This window comes from Lissotriton helveticus, chromosome 1_1 (genome assembly GCF_964261635.1).
Source record: "Lissotriton helveticus chromosome 1_1, aLisHel1.1, whole genome shotgun sequence".
Classification (NCBI taxonomy): domain Eukaryota; kingdom Metazoa; phylum Chordata; class Amphibia; order Caudata; family Salamandridae; genus Lissotriton; species Lissotriton helveticus.
In genome coordinates, this window is record NC_136057.1 from 526,268,644 (window position 1) to 526,287,054 (window position 18,411).

An 18,411-nucleotide genomic window follows, 5' to 3' on the forward strand; every position below is an offset into this window, starting at 1 on the left:
CAATAAGAGTGACTGGATTACCAAATATTAGAAAACATCCATAGAAGAGTTTAAGTAAGGCTAAGCAATGTGGAATGTTCGACTTCAACTCATTGCTCATCTAACAATTGAGATTATTTACAGCAGTAATGAATTCTATATCTTTTCATGATTCACAGCTTCAAGGGACCTAACTAGATAAATGTAAATAAATCTACCTAAGTTTCTCCGTAATACTTACAAGGGCAAGTCCATCTGCAGCCACACGTTTCTTCAATTTTTATAGCAGGGAGATTATTGTGACAGGTAGGCTTTGGAATCTTCGCGCAGTTGACTTTGTGGCTTTCAAGAATTGTATGGCCGCCTGGCAAACAAGTCACACTATGACACTGATCAGATAATGTCCATTTATCACCAGGCTAAGGGTAATAAAAAGAATAAAAGAATATATGTCAACAACATTAAATATTTTCTGCATAAACCAGCCTCCCACAGGAAAAATATATTTGAAATGTCAAGTAAAAATGTTGAGACATTTGGGGATTTTTGTGGAAATTCTGAAAATGTGTCATTCCACACAGATCTTCTAGAGTTCAATAATATATATTATAAAAAGCTAATTTTGGAAGATGCCCCCTCTTAGACAAAAACCTCAGTAGGAATCTATGCAATAATAGAAATCTACATTTTACTAACATCTAAACACAATTAGGACTTATGTAGAGGGACATGTTTGTGTGTGTGTGTGTGTGTGTGTGTGTGTATGCTCTGAACTGCTTACCTGTGACATCCAAACCAATCACAAATATGGCAAGGATACATACCAATGAATAGTGTAATTGTTGGTATTAATTTAGCATTCGTACCTAATCGTAAAAGCATTATGCCTTCATATTTGTACCTTAGTTTGGTATGTGACCTAATTGCATATTAAAGTGGGGTTTTTATCTGGGGACTTATGAGGTTCCCTGTGGGTCCACTATACCTACTCAAAGTCCATGACTGTTTATAAAATTAAATATGCAGAAAGCTTTATAAAGCATATATTCTATTTTGAGCATTTTAAAATGTTCTGTAAATATGAAGGAATTTGAAATTGGAGGAAAAAAATTAAGTTTGTATCCTTGATTAGTGGGACCAGCACAAGAACAAAAAACTGAATCTGGTCTGGATAATTGGTGGCTAGGAGCAAAGAAGAGAAAGCCTTATGATAGAGTCAGGCAAAGTGTATCTTTTAGACATAAAACCACATTTTGAAAAGCTTACACCTTCCCAATAAAATGAAAACATCGATTTTTGTATATGTGTATAGTTTTCAGTATTTTTATGTTTTGCTTTGTTTTACAAACTATAACAGAATTGGGAATTCCAATAGGTCCAGATGGGACATTGGGTTACTGGTTGAGGGGATGAAACATTTAATCATGCAGTCAACAAAATCCTTGTCAAGGTGAGGCACAAACAAACCCCAAATTAACCTGTGCTCAACCCTCTGGTAGATTGGCACAGAGCAGTCAGGCTTAAATTAAAGACAATGTGCATAGTATTTATGCACTACTTCAAACAGTAGTAAAGTAAAAACAAAACATAAGAGATATCCGACACCAACACCAAGTTAGAAAAATATAACAAAATGTAATAAATAAATTAAGACCAAAATGACGCAAATCCAATCAGTAGAACCAGAGATGAAATTTGAAAGATGTAAGCAAAAATAGAGCCAAAAACACCAAAGCATCACTTGCAGGTATCTGGTTGTGCGAGACCGGGAGAAAGTCACATGTTCAGGCCGACCGCGATGGAGCACTGGTCGGATATAGGGACCAGGTTAGTCCAGCTGAAAAGGATTCCCTTCCCAGTCCAATGCCAAGAGTTCTGTTCACAGTGGAAAGGGCAACAGGGAGCAAGGAAAGCTTTGGATTAGTCCGTCAAAGTAGCACAAAGAGATGGCCAGGTGTTGTGGAGCATTTGCTGTAGCAAGAAGATCCTGTCGACATCACAGACAGTCGGGTCAAAGTTTCAAGGTGGCGCTCCCCACAAGTGGTCGATACTGTCACATGAAGGGTCAGGCTGACAGAACTTTGTGTTGCCGGGCTGAGGAAATGACAAGGCTTTGGCACCAATGAGCCAGTTACGTCACAAAGAACCCAAAAACCTCAATTCAGCCTCTCTGATACCACACCATGGGTCCAGGACCTGAGGGGCACCACATGGGGGTCTGGGGTTGACTCCAACTGGATCTGTATCCTGGTTCTGGAGATTGGGAGCCTGTTATGTCCCTGTGGCTCTGAACAGGAGACCAGCAGACTAGCCCTTGGAATCCCTCTGGGAGTCCTTGGTTCAGGTGCAGGTCCAATTCCCCTGACTCAGGCAGGAAAAAAGCTGTGCCGCAATCCAGCAAGGCAGCAGACTAGAGGGCAGTCCTTTTAGCAGCACAGCAGTCTCTACAGGTCCAGAAGTGTACTGAAGAGTTGGTGTCTGAGGTCCAATATTTACACCTGGGTCCTCCTTTGAAGTGGGAGAAGCTTTTAGAGGTTTTCCCTTTGAAGTGAACAGGTTTCCTTTTTCTCCTGCCCAAGCTCCAGACTAACCACAGGGGCATACAGTTGTTTGTGTGGAAGCAGGACACAGCCTATTCAAGTGTAAGTAGGGGTGTGCCAAGCTCTGCCCTCCCATCCTGTCAGTGATGGCCCATCCAGGCACACCTAAGCTCCCTATTGAAACTGGCGGTCAAGGAGAAATACATAAAGCCCAACTGTTATATACTACCAGCTTTGTGAACCAGGTACAGGCTACAGGCACTAAATGGCTAAGGCAGGAAAATGCCAACTTTCTAAAGGTGGCATTTTCGAAATTGTAATTTAAAATCTGACTTCACCATAAGAAAGGGTTTTTCATTACAATTCAAAGACACCAAACGTAAACTGGTCATCTGTTCCCATTTGTTAATTACAGCTTATTAAATGTTTTTAGGTAACTCCAATGCTTAAGGACTGCCACTCTGCTTGACTGCTGCCCTTCTGTCCTGCTGGACTGTTGCCTTGCTTTGCTTACATGTTGCCCTCTTGCTCAGGTGAAAAGGACTGTACCTTCATCTCTTGAAACCAGAACCACAGAGGGATTCCAAAGACTACTTGGCTGGCATCAGAACACAACAGGCTTCAAACAACCTTGCTCCTGCACCTGGACACCGCCATCTGTGAGTCTACCCTGTCAATTGGTGCAACCCCAGTCTTGGACAATAGGAAGTGGGGCTAAGGTGCTCTGCCAGCCTTTGTGGATCCAGCTGAACAGTCGCATCTCATCTGCTGCATGACGCTACCATGATGCTGAACCGATGCATCGCAGCTATCACGTGGATTCAAACCACCGCAAATACCCACATCGCATCGCATCGCAGCACGTTGCCCCATTGTGTCATATGGTCACATTTAGGCCTGAGTAAGAACACTACGGTTTTACATGCTCACATTTTTAAAGTTTGCAAAAGAAACAATTGATGGACTGAATGCTGGACAATGCAAACATTCACCCCCAGTCACAAGGATCTGGGTTTAATCCATCATTCTTTTGCTCACCACACCACCCCAGTTTGGACCCAGCCATATGCAAATCAGTCTTGACCCTGTTCCTTGTGGGAACAGTCCAGCCAGAACTGCCAAGCCAGGTCCTCCCTTGACCAGAAACAGGCATCATGGGACTGGTTTCAGGGCATCACACTTCATCAGTCAGGCTAGCTTGAATCCAGTGGTGTAGTGAGCACGGGACCCACATATGGGCATACCCTTCCCAATTAGGGCGACAAATGCAAAAGAAAGAATTGATAGACAGAATGTGTCACTGGATTGAAGCTATCCTGGCTGATGAGGGGTGAAACCCCGAAACCGGTCCTAGGATGCTTGTTTCCGGTCCAGGGAGGACCTGGCTTGGCAGTTCGGGCTGCACTGTTCCCAGGAGGCGCAGGGTCAAGACTGATTTGCATATGGCTTCTGTGGAGAGGGATGAAACTCCAGAAGTTTCTTCAACTTTAAAGCTGGCACCAGGTATAAAATTATGACACTTAGACATACTCTTCAGTTCAATGTTGTACCTACTGAAGACTGTCAAAAGTACTGCCCTGCTGCCTCTGGCCTGCTGTGTAATTTAGAGGGCTGCGCTGCTATATCAAGAGGACTGAGCTGCTGCCTGAAGCCTGCCTTGTGCTTTCAGAGGACTGTCTCGTGGCTTGAGACCTGCTTTTCTACTTGAACCCAGTACTTCATGAGTGACTCGAAGGGCTAGTTGTATGGCATCCTGATCAGATTCTTAGGGACAGAAAAGGCTCCAACAATCTTGTTCTTGCACCTGGACCCAGCTTAAAGAGTCCTGACCCTCAAGTGGTGCCTCTCCAGTCCTGGGGCCTCATTTATGAGGCCGTGCATCAGTTTTGCGCTTCCGATGCGTCACTTTTTGTTACGCATCGGCGGCGTAAAACATGCCTCCTGTTGCGCACTATTTACAAAGTGACGCATCTAAGCAGATGCGTCACTTTGTAAACCCCTGCGCTACATTATACCTGCGTCAGGTATAATGTATGCAGGGGGGGCGTTCCCCCGCAAAAAGCCTCGTAATAGTGACGCAGTGAAATCTATGAGATTTCACTGCGTCACTTTTAGGACGCTGTTGCATCAAAATCTTGCGCCTGCCTCACAGCAGGCGTAAGACTGACGCAAGCCCTTTCACATGAGGCTTTCCCCATGTGAAAGAACACATTGCTGGAGTTGCGTCACTTTTGTGACACACTCCAGCAATGCGTGACTTTTGCGCTTACAGATACGTCAGAAATATTGACGTATCTGTAACTCCTTGCGACATGATGCGTCATACTGTAAATATGACGCATCATTGGTGTCGCAAGGAGGACGCAGTGAAAAGTGACGCATCGCTGTTTTCACGCAGCGATGCGTCACTTTTCCTAAATGAGGCCCCTGGACCCTTGGAGGTGTTGCTGCAGATGTTTAGATAGCCCAAATCCAAAACTTGAGACTTAGACAATTGTCTGCCAAAAAGTGCTCTGAGACCGGGAGCTACCTGCTTGCTGATCCACCCAAGAAGCATCGCCGATCAACCTGACTTTGTAAAAGCTCCCACTACATTCATCTCTGTAGCAGCAAATCCTGTTAAACACTGAAGGGATATCCAGCCTTGTGGAGCCCTCATTGGCTACAGCCTGCAGCTTCATCCCGCTGGAGTTATTCAACTTCAATAATAGAGACTAAGCCTGAATATAGAAATCTTCACAGTATTTGTACTGCGGTCCCCTGCAATGATGCTTCATCCTCAAACACAGCCAGTTTCCTTGCTCTGCTGAACTTTTCCTTCATAGACATTTTTCTTAAAAAAATCTAAGTATGTAGGTAAGAAGTGACCAGGCCAATCCACTTTGTGTATCTGGACAGGGCTCCATCGCAGTCAGCCATAACTTTTGACTTTGCCCCACTCTGCTCGACTTGATGGCTGCAGTTGGTGCTTTGATCTTTTAGGCACTATTCTACTTTAAAAGTTAAAAATTATATATACTGCTATTAGGAGCCAAATAATTTGCTAAAATGTACTCATTTGTTTCTGAATTGGTGTGGAATTTTTCTTAGGTTGTGTTTTCACATTATTGCTGATTGAGGGCTGCCTAAATACTTTACACATTGCCTCTAAGGTAAGCCTGACTGCTTTTGTGCCAAGATAACAGGGGGTTAAGCACAGGTTAATTTGTGTGACTTTTTGTGGTTTCCCCTTGACAAGGGCTCACACCACCTCAACCATCAACACAATTTCTCAAAAGTATATGTACCTCATGATACGCTGTAAGAAATTGTGGGCAAAGGTCGGGAAAAATCCAGTCCACTATCACGTTGAGCAAAGAGACAGGCAATCTTTTGATACAGGTCAATAAAAGGGTATTAATGGCCAGTACAGAATGCATTATATTAAAAAAAACTTAAAAGTGGTTTCACAGTGGCAACTTTCACATTACTACTATACTATAAATATGGAACGGTTGTGTGTGTCTACTCAGGAGACTCCATAGAAGGAAATGCATGCAACTAATGCAACTATTGACATTAAATCGTCGAAAAATACAAATGATAGAGCGTAATCACCCCCTTATTGCAGGTATTAAATAAGGGAGGAAACTCATTGTTTTCATTGTTAGAAACATTTAAATACTGATCAATTGTGTTCAGCAGAATTTCAGAAGAAAGCAGGTGTGTTGCTCCCAGCCAAGCTGTGGATTTCCCTGATCTATTTACGAAAAGGTGCATTATAATATCACAGCAGAAGACATCACTTTCAATTCTTTGAACATTTTTCAAGTCTTTAGAAATGTCCAACTGGAAGAAGGAAACTTGGAACTTCAGCATTGAAGCATAACGCAGCATGTTTATTTGTATTTTTCCTGATTTGCTTCTATGTGTACTGGTCACGGAATGTGAAATGTACTTTTACTGGTCACGGAATGTGAAATGTACTTTTACTGGTCACAGAATGTGAAATTTACTTTTTTAGCTGGGACACATACACAAGATGTGATGTAACTGCAATCCACCCTTTTCTATTTATGTCACTTTCTATATTATGGTGATGGATAAAGTGCTAGAAAATAAGAAACATCGCTTAGTTCCCTGAATGTACTGTGTTCCATGACTCAAATAATTGGTTTAGGAAGCGCTGTCTGTCTCATGAAGTTATGTGCAACAGATCTCAAACACTGCTTTGGAATGTCTTGCTGAGAGTTCACAGAGAACAGTATGCTGCATTTATCTGCACTGAAAATAAATTAGCCTCCAATATGCACTCACCTGTCTTTCGTTGCCATCCTCATCAAGGCATACTCGAGCGTATTCTGAAAAGAAAGCATACAAGTTAAAACGTTTCATAAGTCGGAGGGTTGATTGTTTATTTTTTCTTTTTAAACTTAAACTGCGTTGTTTCAGGTAGATAAGGTGAAGTTACTGGTACAAACAGTACATACGAATGCACAATTATAAATACACAAGAAAAACAACATTGTGACATTATCCAACTTTCGAAATTGCACAATACATAAATTTACCATATTACCTTTTCATCGGTATTAATCTGGGTAGCTAACGCCTAAAAGTAAAAATGTTATTACTTTGTATTAAAAAAAATGAAACAAAGTACACCAGGCAGTCAGAGCTCATTCAGTGGTATGTTCAGTGGCAGCTGGCATGGTTCACGGGTGGCGGAGGCGGGTGCGGGGGTACAGAGTGGATAGTGGGCAATAAAAAAAAAAAAAAATATATATATATATATATATATATATATATATATATATATATATATATATATATATATGTATGTATGTATGTATGTATGTATAAACCGTTTTGTAACGCGCTCCGTTACTTGGGAGTATCCTGGCGCGAATTGGAAAAGACAGAAAGCAGAACAACAAGAAAACAACCTAGGTTATACTCCTGAACAGATGAGTTTTCAGGTTCTTCTTAAATTGAGTCACCGATTGCATGGAGCGCAAATGGAGAGGGAGAGCATTCCAAGCTCGGGCCGCTACCACGGCAATCGACTGACCGCCGAGTCTAGCTCGGTTAAAACGAGGAAGAGACAGTTTAAACAGAGTAGATGATCTAAGGGTACGGGCGGGGGCATAGATGGCAAATCTGTTTCTCAAGTATGCGGGGCCTTGGTCATGGATTGCTCTAAACGCAAGCACCAAAGATTTGAACAGAATGCGCTGTGATACGGGAAGCCAGTGAAGAGTGCGCAGATGAGAACGCACACTCTTCCATCTTGGGACATTGAATAGGAGACGGACAGCCGAATTCTGGATAATTTGCAGGCGTTTAACCAGGTAAGCCGGAATGCCACTGAACAGTGCATTTGCATAATCCAACCTTGCCAGTATGAGAGCCCGAGCAACAGTCTCCTTGGCATCCCTGGGGAGCAAAGGGAAAAATTTGCGAAGCATTCTCAACGTGGCAAAGCAGGTTCCCGTGAGCTTCTTTATATGGTCCTCGAATCTAAGGTCCTCCCCAAACCAGACACCAAGGTTTTTCGCGGGGCCCCCCATCTCTTTGGGGCTGGGAATATTCGGGGGCCACAGCGTATTCCTGAAAGAGGAGGGGAAGGAACCATAAAAAAGCACCTCGGATTTGTCCTCATTGCACTTCAGCTGGGCCAAGGTTAACCAGCGAAATACTGAGGACAAACATAAATGGACTGCAGAGGCATCCAAAATATCGTCCGGCCAGGTGAACAGCAACTGAGTATCATCTGCATACCCTATAATCTTAGCCCCATACTGTTCCGCTAAATACACCAAGGGGGTGATGTAAATGTTGAACAGTAGGGGACTAAGAGTGGATCCCTGAGGGACCCCCATGAGGAGTGGTTTAGGCTCTGAGGCGTGGGGCGGCATCCAGACCTGCTGTGTCCTATCCGATAGAAAAGAGGACAGCCAGGCCAGAACAACCCCACCGATACCAATAGCAGACAGCCTGGCAAGGAGGAGCTCATAAGGGACGGTATCGAACGCGGCAGAGAGGTCCAATAAGATCAGGACCGCTCTGCCGCCTCTGTCCAAACATTCCCGAATAGACTCCGTCATCTCCACCAGCGCAGTCTCGGTACTATAGGACGCCCTAAAGCCCGATTGGGCAGGATGAAGGGCATTGGAGGATTCCACAAAACTCTCCAATTGCTGAAAAACCACTTTCTCACAGATTTTGGCGAGTGCTGGCAAAAGGGATATGGGACGATAATTCCCAGGAACCGTAGCATCCAGACCCGGTTTTTTCAGGAGCGGCAGAAGTTTGGCTCGTTTCCAACCGAGAGGAACCTCACCAGAAGCCAGGGAGAGATTCACTATCTGCGTGATCTCACTACAGACAGTTTCCGCCACCTCCGAAAGCACTCGGGCTGGGCACGGGTCAGCGGGAGAGCCGGATTTCAGAGACTGAAGAAGAGGTAGTACAGCACACTCTGCGATTTGCGCAAAGTTAGTCAGCTGTTGCCCAGAACACGGGCAATGTGTAAAACAAGAGTCGGCCGCTAAACAATCTGCGGGCCGCGCCGCGAGTAGGTCCTGCTGTATCCTAGCTATTTTGCTGATGAAGAAGGTGGACAAATCCTCGCACCATTGCGCAGAGGAAGGGAGAGTAGCAACATCAGCAACAGGGGATACAAAACTTTTAACAATAGAGAAAATCTCTCTACTATTGTTATCTGCTTTAGCGATGCGCCCTGCATAATAATTCCCTTTAGCAACCTTAATAGCGGCATAATAATCTTTTTGAGCTGAGCGTAGAACAGACTTGGCCTCAGAGCTATATCCACATCTCCACGCACGTTCCAATTTTTTACAGACTAGTTTTTGCTCTCTCAACTCGGGAGAAAACCAGGGTTGAGAGGGAAAGCGTCGGAGTCTAGACACGGTAGTGTGTTTGGTGGATGCAGTAGCCGCCTGTAGCACCCACTCATTAAACCCGCCAACCGCCTCATCCAAAACCACCGTGGGTTGTGGGCGGGCTCCGGATAGGGCCTTTCTGAATACGGGCACATTGACCTTTTGGGTGTGGCACATGGGAGGTGTTTGACCAGATTCCACCATCTCCCACGCAAACCTGACCAGGTCATGATCGGACCAGGTAACTTTTTCTACGCTCACAGTCTTAATGGGGAAATTTGAGCAGCCCAAATCAAGAAGGTGACCTCCCACATGCGTCGGAGAAGTCACCCATTGCTTGAGCTGTGCGAGGTCACTTGGTCCTGCTGACGACAAGCAGCGACCCCTCTCTTTTTAATCACCCCACCTCCATTCCGCTGACTACTAGCGGGGACTCTTACCTTTAGAGTGGATCCCCACTCGTGCAGAAGTCCAGCCACCTGCTGTGGGCTCACCGCCTAACGGGCTCCCCAGCGGCCGCGGGCACCATTTTGGAACGGGTTGGTGCGTGCTAGAGCCTCGCCACACCCCCCTCGCCACTATACTATTTTAGGACCCTTCTTTCCCCTCCTAGTGATTGCTAGTTGCCCTGTGGCAGGGGGCTAACGCGCGATTGTTGGAGCGCTGTCTTATTTTAATTATAACTTTTGTCTCTGCTGACTACGAGCAGCATTGTATTCGACTTGGTCCTGCTGACGACAAGCAGCGACCCCTCTCTTTTTAATCACCCCACCTCCATTCCGCTGACTACTAGCGGGGACTCTTACCTTTAGAGTGGATCCCCACTCGTGCAGAAGCCCAGCCGCCTGCTGTGGGCTCACTGCCTAACGGGCTCCCGAGCGGCCGCGGGCGCCATTTTGGAACGGGTTGGTGCGAGCTAGAGCCTCGCCACACCCCCCTCGCCACCATACTATTTTAACGGCCCACATGTGTCAGCGCAGCGGACGAGCGCAGAGGGTGCGTCGTAGGCGCGCCGGAGTTGCGCCTGAGTTAAGCCCGTCTGCGCCCGTCCGCGGCCGACCGGGGCTAGGGGCACGGCACTCTGCTATCCTTACCACCTACTCCTCGGAGAGTTTGAAACACCTACAAGGTAATTGGCCGCTTCCTGTTGCCATTAGCAGTAACATCTCTGCCCTCGGCCTCAGCCCTCCTACTTTGGTGTCTCGTCCTTCCCTTCCTACTCCCCCTTCCTCCCTGTCCTTCATTTTATTAAACACTAGATCAGCTGTGAAACACCACCAGGATCTGTTTATCTTGCTTGACTCCCAGAAGCCAGACATATTGTGTCTAACGGAGACGTGGTTTTGCGACTCGTCTTTGCCCTCTCTCCTAGCGGCTCTCCCCCCTGCTTACGCGGCCCTTCGGGTCGATCGCCCTGCAGGGAAAAAAGGAGGCGGCGTGGCACTCATCGCCAGATCAGAGTACAACTTTCAGCTCCTCCCTTCCGTTCCTATTAACTGTGTTGAGCACCTTGTGGCTCGCTCTGTCACTTTTCCCCCCCCACTTATCTGTTTACTTACTTATCGACCACCCCAGAATACTCCCCACTTCACATCAGCATTTCAGGACCTAGTGGCCACGCTGGCGGTCAATCATGCCTCTATTCTTATATTGGGTGATTTCAACTACTGGCCCAACGATCCGTCAGAATGCCCTGCTTCAAAGCAATTTACCGATTCGCTCCACTCATTAAATTTTATTCCCCACATTCATGTCCCCACACATACCGGTGGACACGTGTTAGACCAAGTCTGGTCCTTTAATTACTCTATCTCCTCCATATCAGTGTCCCCTTGTTCATGGTCTGACCATGCTTTTATTTTCTTCTCTCTTCACCCTAGTCTATCAGTTAAGATCTCGCGGGAAAAAAACATCTGGGCACGGAACTGGAACCGTGTCGATCTGACCTCATTGTCATCCTCCCTCCTAGCCTCTACACCTGACTTAGCTGGCTTACCATCGTCATCACAAGCTACTGGGATTGATACCTGGCTTGCGGGAGGCTGTAATTTATCAGCCCCCCTGCGCTGGATATCAATCAAAAGAGCTAAGGAGGCGAATCGATGGTTTGACATAGACTTAAAGGAAAAGAAATTGGCTCTCCGGCGCGCTGAAAGATTATGGAGAAGGGAATATTGCCCCCTACTGAAAACCTGTTATCTAACTCTACGGCAGGAGTACAAAAAAGCCATCGTAGAAACTAAAACCACCTATTTCTCAGCCAAAATTTTAACAGCAGAAAATCAATCGCGAGAAATTTTTTCTATCGTTCACGAGTTAGCTTTTTCAGAAAGGAGCATGTCTAAACCCCCTCCCACTCAATCCCTCTGTGATTCTTTGAATTCTTATTTTCTTGATAAAATCTCTAATATCAAGAACAACATTCCCCCTCCTTCTGCCTCTTATGTTGACCCCCGCCCGCCAACCCTGCCGCCTTGTCTATTTTCAATTCCCCCTATTACGGAAGAAGTGTTCCGGGAAACACTTCTTAAAGTCAAGTCAGGTTCCCCTGCTGATATTTGTCCGGCACGCATCCTACAACAAATCTACTCAGTTTGCATACAGCCCCCGATCACTTTTCTTAACAGCTCCCTCTCACAAGGGATTGTGACCCCGGCTCTTAAAGCGGCCACCATCGTGCCCATCTTGAAGAAACCAGGTGCCGATCCAGCTATCCTAACCAACTATCGGCCTATCTCTTTGTTGCCATACTTGGGCAAGGTGCTCGAGCGCCATGTTGCCTCGGTGCTCGGTGCCCATGTAGAGGCTACGGGAGGCTTGGCGCCCTGCCAAGCGGGTTTCCGTCCCAAGCACTCTAATGAGTCCGTTGTGGTGTCGGTCCTGAACAACCTCAGGGAGGGCCTGGACCAAAATAAACATCAAGCCCTGGTGCTCCTCGATCTCTCCGCCGCTTTCGATACGGTGGATCATTCCATCTTGCTTTCACGTATCGGAGCGGCGGGAATCGGGGGCTCAGCACTAGTTTGGCTCTCGTCCTTCCTGCGGGATCGCACACAGGCGGTCCGGCTGGAAGAGTTCACGGCAGCCCCTCTTAAGATCACTTGTGGTGTCCCCCAGGGCTCCTCTCTGTCCCCCTTATTGTTTAATCTCTATATCTATCCTCTTATCTTTGCGCTTCAGCAGCTGGAGGTCACTGTATATAACTACGCGGATGACCTCCAGCTTGTCTTCAACCTCTCTTCTTCCCCTCACGCTATTTCCAATTTTCAAGCCAGTATGATTTTCATCAGGGACTGGATGAGCCGCAACCATCTGAAGCTGAACCCAGATAAAACCGAGCTGGTGCTCACTGGTGGCTCCTCCAGTCCCTGGAACTCTTCTTTCTGGCCCTCCACTCTTGGTTCCCCTCCTATTTCCTCTTCTACGGTCAAGACTCTGGGCATAAAAATTAACAATCAGCTCACTCTCCACTCACAAATCAGCTCTGTCGTCTCTTCTTGCTTTCTGATGCTCCGCACTATCCGCACTGTCTCCCGGTTTTTCTCCCCTCTGGCTCTCAAACTTATCATGTCTGCCCTGGTGATCTCCCGGCTAGACTATGCCAATGCCCTGTACAACGGCATCCCGGCATACAGCCTCGGTAAACTCCAGCTTGTGCAGAACCAGGCAGCTCGGCTGGTGTATGGCCTCCCCCGTTTCCACCACTCTACACCACTGCTGAAAGCGCTGCACTGGTTGCCTGTTCTGCAACGGTCTCTCTTCAAGACTGGGTGCATGGTTTTCCAGGCACGGCAGGGAATGGCCCCTGCCTTCATTTCCTCCCTTTTAAAAGATTATGTCCCCACTAGACAGCTTCGATCATCATCTCAGTCCCTCTTACAGGTTCCTCGCTATACCAGGAAAAAATGGGGAGGCTCCAATTTCTCAGTTTTGGCCCCCGTATTTTGGAACTCCCTTCCTGACCATCTACGAGCGATTAAACAATACTCCCTCTTTCGCAAGGGCCTGTTTGTTGAGGCCTTCCCACACTAACGGTCCCTTCTTCCTTTTGCTCTCCATGCCTCCAAAAGCGCCAAGAAACCGTTATGGTGTATGTTGCGCTATACAAGCTTTTTAAATTCAAATTCAAATTCAAGAACTTCACTGAGCCTACGGGCTTCAGGTGAGTCAGGAGCATCCGCATGAATATTTAGGTCGCCGACCAGAAGAAATTTTGGAAAACTTAAGGCCCGCGGCACTATATATTCCTCAAGAGAGTCAATAAAATGATTGGCCTGGCCCTGGGGCCTATAAATTAAAGACCCTCCTAAAGTAAAATGAGGGGAAATTGTAATGGAGAAGTGGAGAACCGCGCCCCCTACATCCGCAGCAGGCGGCTCAGAGGTGAAGCACCACCCATCCTTAAAAATAACGGCTAAACCACCCCCTCTACCCCGAGGTCTGTCAACCCTAGCAATCTTAAAACCTCTGGGGGCGGCAAGTTCCACACTTGGGGCGGATGTGCTGGTCATCCACGTCTCCGTGACGAACAGTACCTCCAACTGACCCTCCACCAGTAGTTCGAAAACATCGGCGGCATGTCTCACCACGGATCTGGCATTAATCAGCCCAGCCCTCATTGTTGCTACGCCGGTGTTACTGACTGCGCGTGGGGGTAGGGATGGCTGGGGAAGAAAACCACAACTGGGGCACTTCACCATAGCACAATCCAGACCCGCACGCAAACACGTCAGTCTACCGCCGGGGAGAGCAAGTCTCATAAGATCATGACGAGAATACTTGCGCTTCTCTGAGCTGGACGAACCCGGAGGACGTCGGGCAGAGTAGCAGGCCCTGGGCCCGTCCGGGACACGGACGGGCACAGACGGGCCCTCCTTTGGCGCTCCTTCGGCGCGCAGACGGCGCGCCCGCTGCGCGCCCTATGAGGTATCATTATTTATCACCCAAGCCCCTCCCCGAGCTGGACCGCTACCTCCTGACCAGCCGGGGACCGGGACTCACTAAAGATGGCGCCACCCGACCTGTCCCTCCACTACAATCGGCACAGAACAGCCGCGGTGGAACGGGGCACAGGGGAACCGGGAAACAGCACTAAGAAGTTAAAAAGGGTACAGTTGTTTAAAAAACATACATCACAATTATTAATCAATTGAATGCAAAAACTGGGTTTATTTTTAAAAAGCGCTAAAAGGACAGTGCTGCAAAATGTAAATGGGCAGAAGAGGAAATCTCGCAGTCTGCCCGTCTTTCCCCAGCGGAATTTCAAAGTGCTGCCACCACCATGATCAACCACGAGGGTCTGAAGGCAAAGGATCTATTTATCACCCAAGCCCCTCCCCGAGCTGGACCGCTACCTACCGACCAGCCGGGGACCGGGACTCACTAAAGATGGCGCCGCCCGACCTGTCCCTCCACTACAATCGGCACAGAACAGCCGCGGTGGAACGGGGCACAGGGGAACCGGGAAACAGCACTAAGAAGTTAAAAAGGGTACAGTTGTTTAAAAAACATACATCACAATTATTAATCAATTGAATGCAAAAATTGGGTTTATTTTTAAAAAGCGCTAAAAGGACAGTGCTGCAAAATGTAAATGGGCAGAAGAGGAAATCTCGCAGTCTGCCCGTCTTTCCCCATCGGAATTTCAAAGTGCTGCCACCACCATGATCAACCTTATATATAATTCTTTAAAAACACTTACCTTGCCGCGCCGGGTCCCGCAATTTCTCTCCTCGCAGACAGGGACGGAAAGTTCACCCAGCTCTCTTGACAAATCACAATGCTGCAATGCAGTGTTGTGATTGGTGAGCACCCAGGCTCCCCTGACCAATCACAACGCTGTAATGCAGCGTTCTGATTGTTTTTTAGCATCCTGTGCAACGCTCAACCAAGGAATGGGGTCCTGGGGTTGTTCTCCATGCAGGCTGTAATGCAGCCTGTATGGAGAATGGGGAAAGTGCTCCTGACTGGTTCGAGCAGACTGAGTGGGTCGACTAAACAGTCATTGCGCATTCAGGAGTGGGCAAACCACTCCTCCCCTGCCCTGCTCTGTGAGTAGAGCAGCCCCACCCACCCGCCAGCAGAGAGGCAGTAAACATAAAATAATAAAAACTCTAAGTTATTATCATTTTATGTTTCTTCTTCCTCGCACTGCTTAAAAGCAGTGGGGCGATGCTCCTCCAGCATAGCAGAGGAGCCGCCTCTGGGTATGTTAATGACTATACTAGGATGAAAGCTGTTTAGCCCATTCCCTGCTCATAGTCTACCTGAATATTACTACCATCCAGGAGGTAAATGTCAGCAGAGTAGTGCACCAAAAGCACTAGCTGCACCATTTGTTATGTGTGGTTCTCAATGAAAGCCATTAGTGTGAACACCAGATTCTAAATCCAGTTTTTCACAGCTATGATATTAAACTGTTGATACATCACCAGAGAAAGTGTTAATTTCTTTGGTGTTTCCTGCCTCCCCTGGGTCTCCAAAAACTTGAGTTTAGTGATGTAGTGTCACGTGACAGTTTTGTCTATCTTCTCCTATGTCTTTTAGGACTCCACAGAACCGAGTGAGGCAGGAGAACAGAGAGAGAGCTTTCCCTCCATCAACTCTCATTTCTTATATCAGTTGTGCATCTGCAGATACCCATGGCCGAAAGGGAACCTGAAGAAATTAATATGCTTTGCTATTTTGTTTGTGCATTGTTCCATGTAACTTAGCATTCGCTGCATCATTTTATGTTTAGCCACCATTTTGAATCATGCCCTTAGCCACTTATTGTCTCCTTGCAAAGCAGGCTGTGGAAAGTTTCATTTCTCTAAGGTTAGGCCTTGCTCTGCTAAGGAATACACTGTTCTTATTAGTGCACATCTTTCCCACTAGATAGAGGTCTACTCCCACCAGTCTAGAGGCAGGCACGGACAGAATGACCTTGGGTAGGAGATACTGTGTGCCCGGCCTCAGAATCGAAACCCATCCTACTGTACTGCTTTGTGTTAGCTGCACCTGCTCTGAAAATTCCATCATGGGCAGGTTTTCCTTGGTTCTGAAACATGCTGAATGTATCACTATGTTTGCTGAAATCAGTCTTCTCTGCAGCACCCCTAAGCAACTGGGCAGACGGGGCTCCACTCGAGTGTATCTGAATAAACATATATTTTGTTTGTTTTCTCTACTGTCTGACCGACTCTTCATTTGCTATGGAAGGCTGAGAGGTGGTCGAGAGTGACCTGGGTGACCCTAAACGGGCCACTTCCTTCAGTTGACGCCGAAAGGCAGCAGTGGAGAATAAATTTTTTTGACCTGCATATATCAGGTGAGTTTGTTTTGGTTCTTTGTGGATATGGTACTATTTTGGTTTGTATTTGGTACGGTCTGAGGACCAATTTTTGGGAAAAGTGTTTGCAAATACTTTGCCAGGCATAAGTAGTGAACTTGTTCTCTTTTGAGAATGCCCGGTCTCAGTAAACTGTGTTGTTTGGGCTGTTGTTGTTGTTTTACTGATGCTCGAGCCAGCCAGCGCCTCCAGAAGGCACTCGGAATTTTGATATGTATGTGAAGTATGGTCTTGGCCCTATTATGTTTAGTACATTATAGCACAAATATATGAGGGACAATGCAGAGTGGCCGTGGCCCTTGACGGGCACTTTGATTAACCAAAAATTGGGTTTTTATAGGAGAATTCATGTGCAAAAAGAAGTAGACAGTCTCTGTTTGATTCCCTTCGAACGTGGCAAAAGGAGGCTAAACAGAGGCGAATGACAGAGGCCCGGAAGGGGAGAATGCAGTAATTGACTCAGAAAGCTGTAGCACATGATAAAAAGAAGCAGGAGATAGGGGTCGAACGTAAAGATAGGAGGTTTTTATTACAAATGATAATCTTATGTAGCCTGAGAAGAAAACAATGCCTTTGTGGAAGAATTGCTGGATACTAGACCCCCCATCCCCCATATGCCGCGCAGAGGATATATCCCACTTTTCCCTCACAGGCCCAGTTACCCAGTTCTTCTGTCTCTACTGTTGCTATTCTGTTACTATTGATCGGACTGCCTTGGCCACCGCACCTCCTATCCTTCCTTTGTCCTGGCCGTCTGCGGCAACTATGACTGTTAATACTCCTGCAACTCCTATTGCTTCGACTTCTCTTTCACCATCCCTTACACCTACGACACAGCCAGTAGCGACGTTTGTGCCTGTTACTTCTGTTGCTACCTCCCCTTTGTTCTTTCATCCCCGAAATTACTGAGTAGTGGGACACCAGTATGTGGCCTTGAGGAGCTAGATTGGACAAAATTTAAGGACCGCATGGGGCGAACGTTAGTGCAATCTGATGTGGGAGATGAAGAGAAAAAGATAGTAGCTAATCAGGCTACCGAGTGACCTCGAAATCCCATTTACAGTTTGGAGGAAGTGTGGAATATGATGAAAGATTATGAGGCTTTTGTACAACAGCATGCCCTTAAGCACATGTTGGCTACTTTGATCGGTCTTTGGGAGCAGTGCTTCAGTAATGCAGCACCGCAAATACTATATGATATTAAGAATCACATATATGTTTCTGATATGGCGTCCGGTCAAGTTTTTGGTAATGTTACGACATTGATTGATTACCGGGGTAGGCTGATTAAGAAGAGCCCCACCACGGTATCCCAGTTTCCGATGCGGGAGGTCCACCCTATATATCACCTCTAGATACCAGAGTTAAGGGACCAGCACAAAGCTGTTATCAGACAAGGTGAAGCAGCCCGTTTCCAAGAGCAGTGGGTTTATACTCCATGGAAAAGGAGTGCGGTTTGTCCCTTAAGGCTCAGTTACCTGACCCTAGGAAAAATCCTACTGCATATCATAAAGAATTGACTGAGGCATCATCTTCAACAGTAATGACGCTTGTGGATATTGAAACGTTTTTTGGTTTGCTGGTTCCGGTTGATAATTGGAGACAAGTGCACACACAGGATCATGTTGTGGAATTGGGTGGTACATGGGATCAAATAAAAGCATCGGATCCGGACAGG

General features: G+C 46.7%; 1 protein-coding gene across 1 annotated transcript in view; it reads right to left on the reverse strand.

The window, feature by feature from the left end:
• Positions 1-18,411, reverse strand: part of VWF (von Willebrand factor) — a 1,169,185-nt gene that overhangs the window by 526,485 nt on the left and 624,289 nt on the right. Inside the window, exons 33-34 of the mRNA XM_078673989.1 lie at positions 6,816-6,859; positions 221-398 (exon numbers count right to left, since the gene is read on the reverse strand). Of these exons, the coding sequence (XP_078530115.1) occupies positions 221-398; positions 6,816-6,859 (222 nt within the window). The remainder of the gene's footprint in view (positions 1-220; positions 399-6,815; positions 6,860-18,411) is intronic.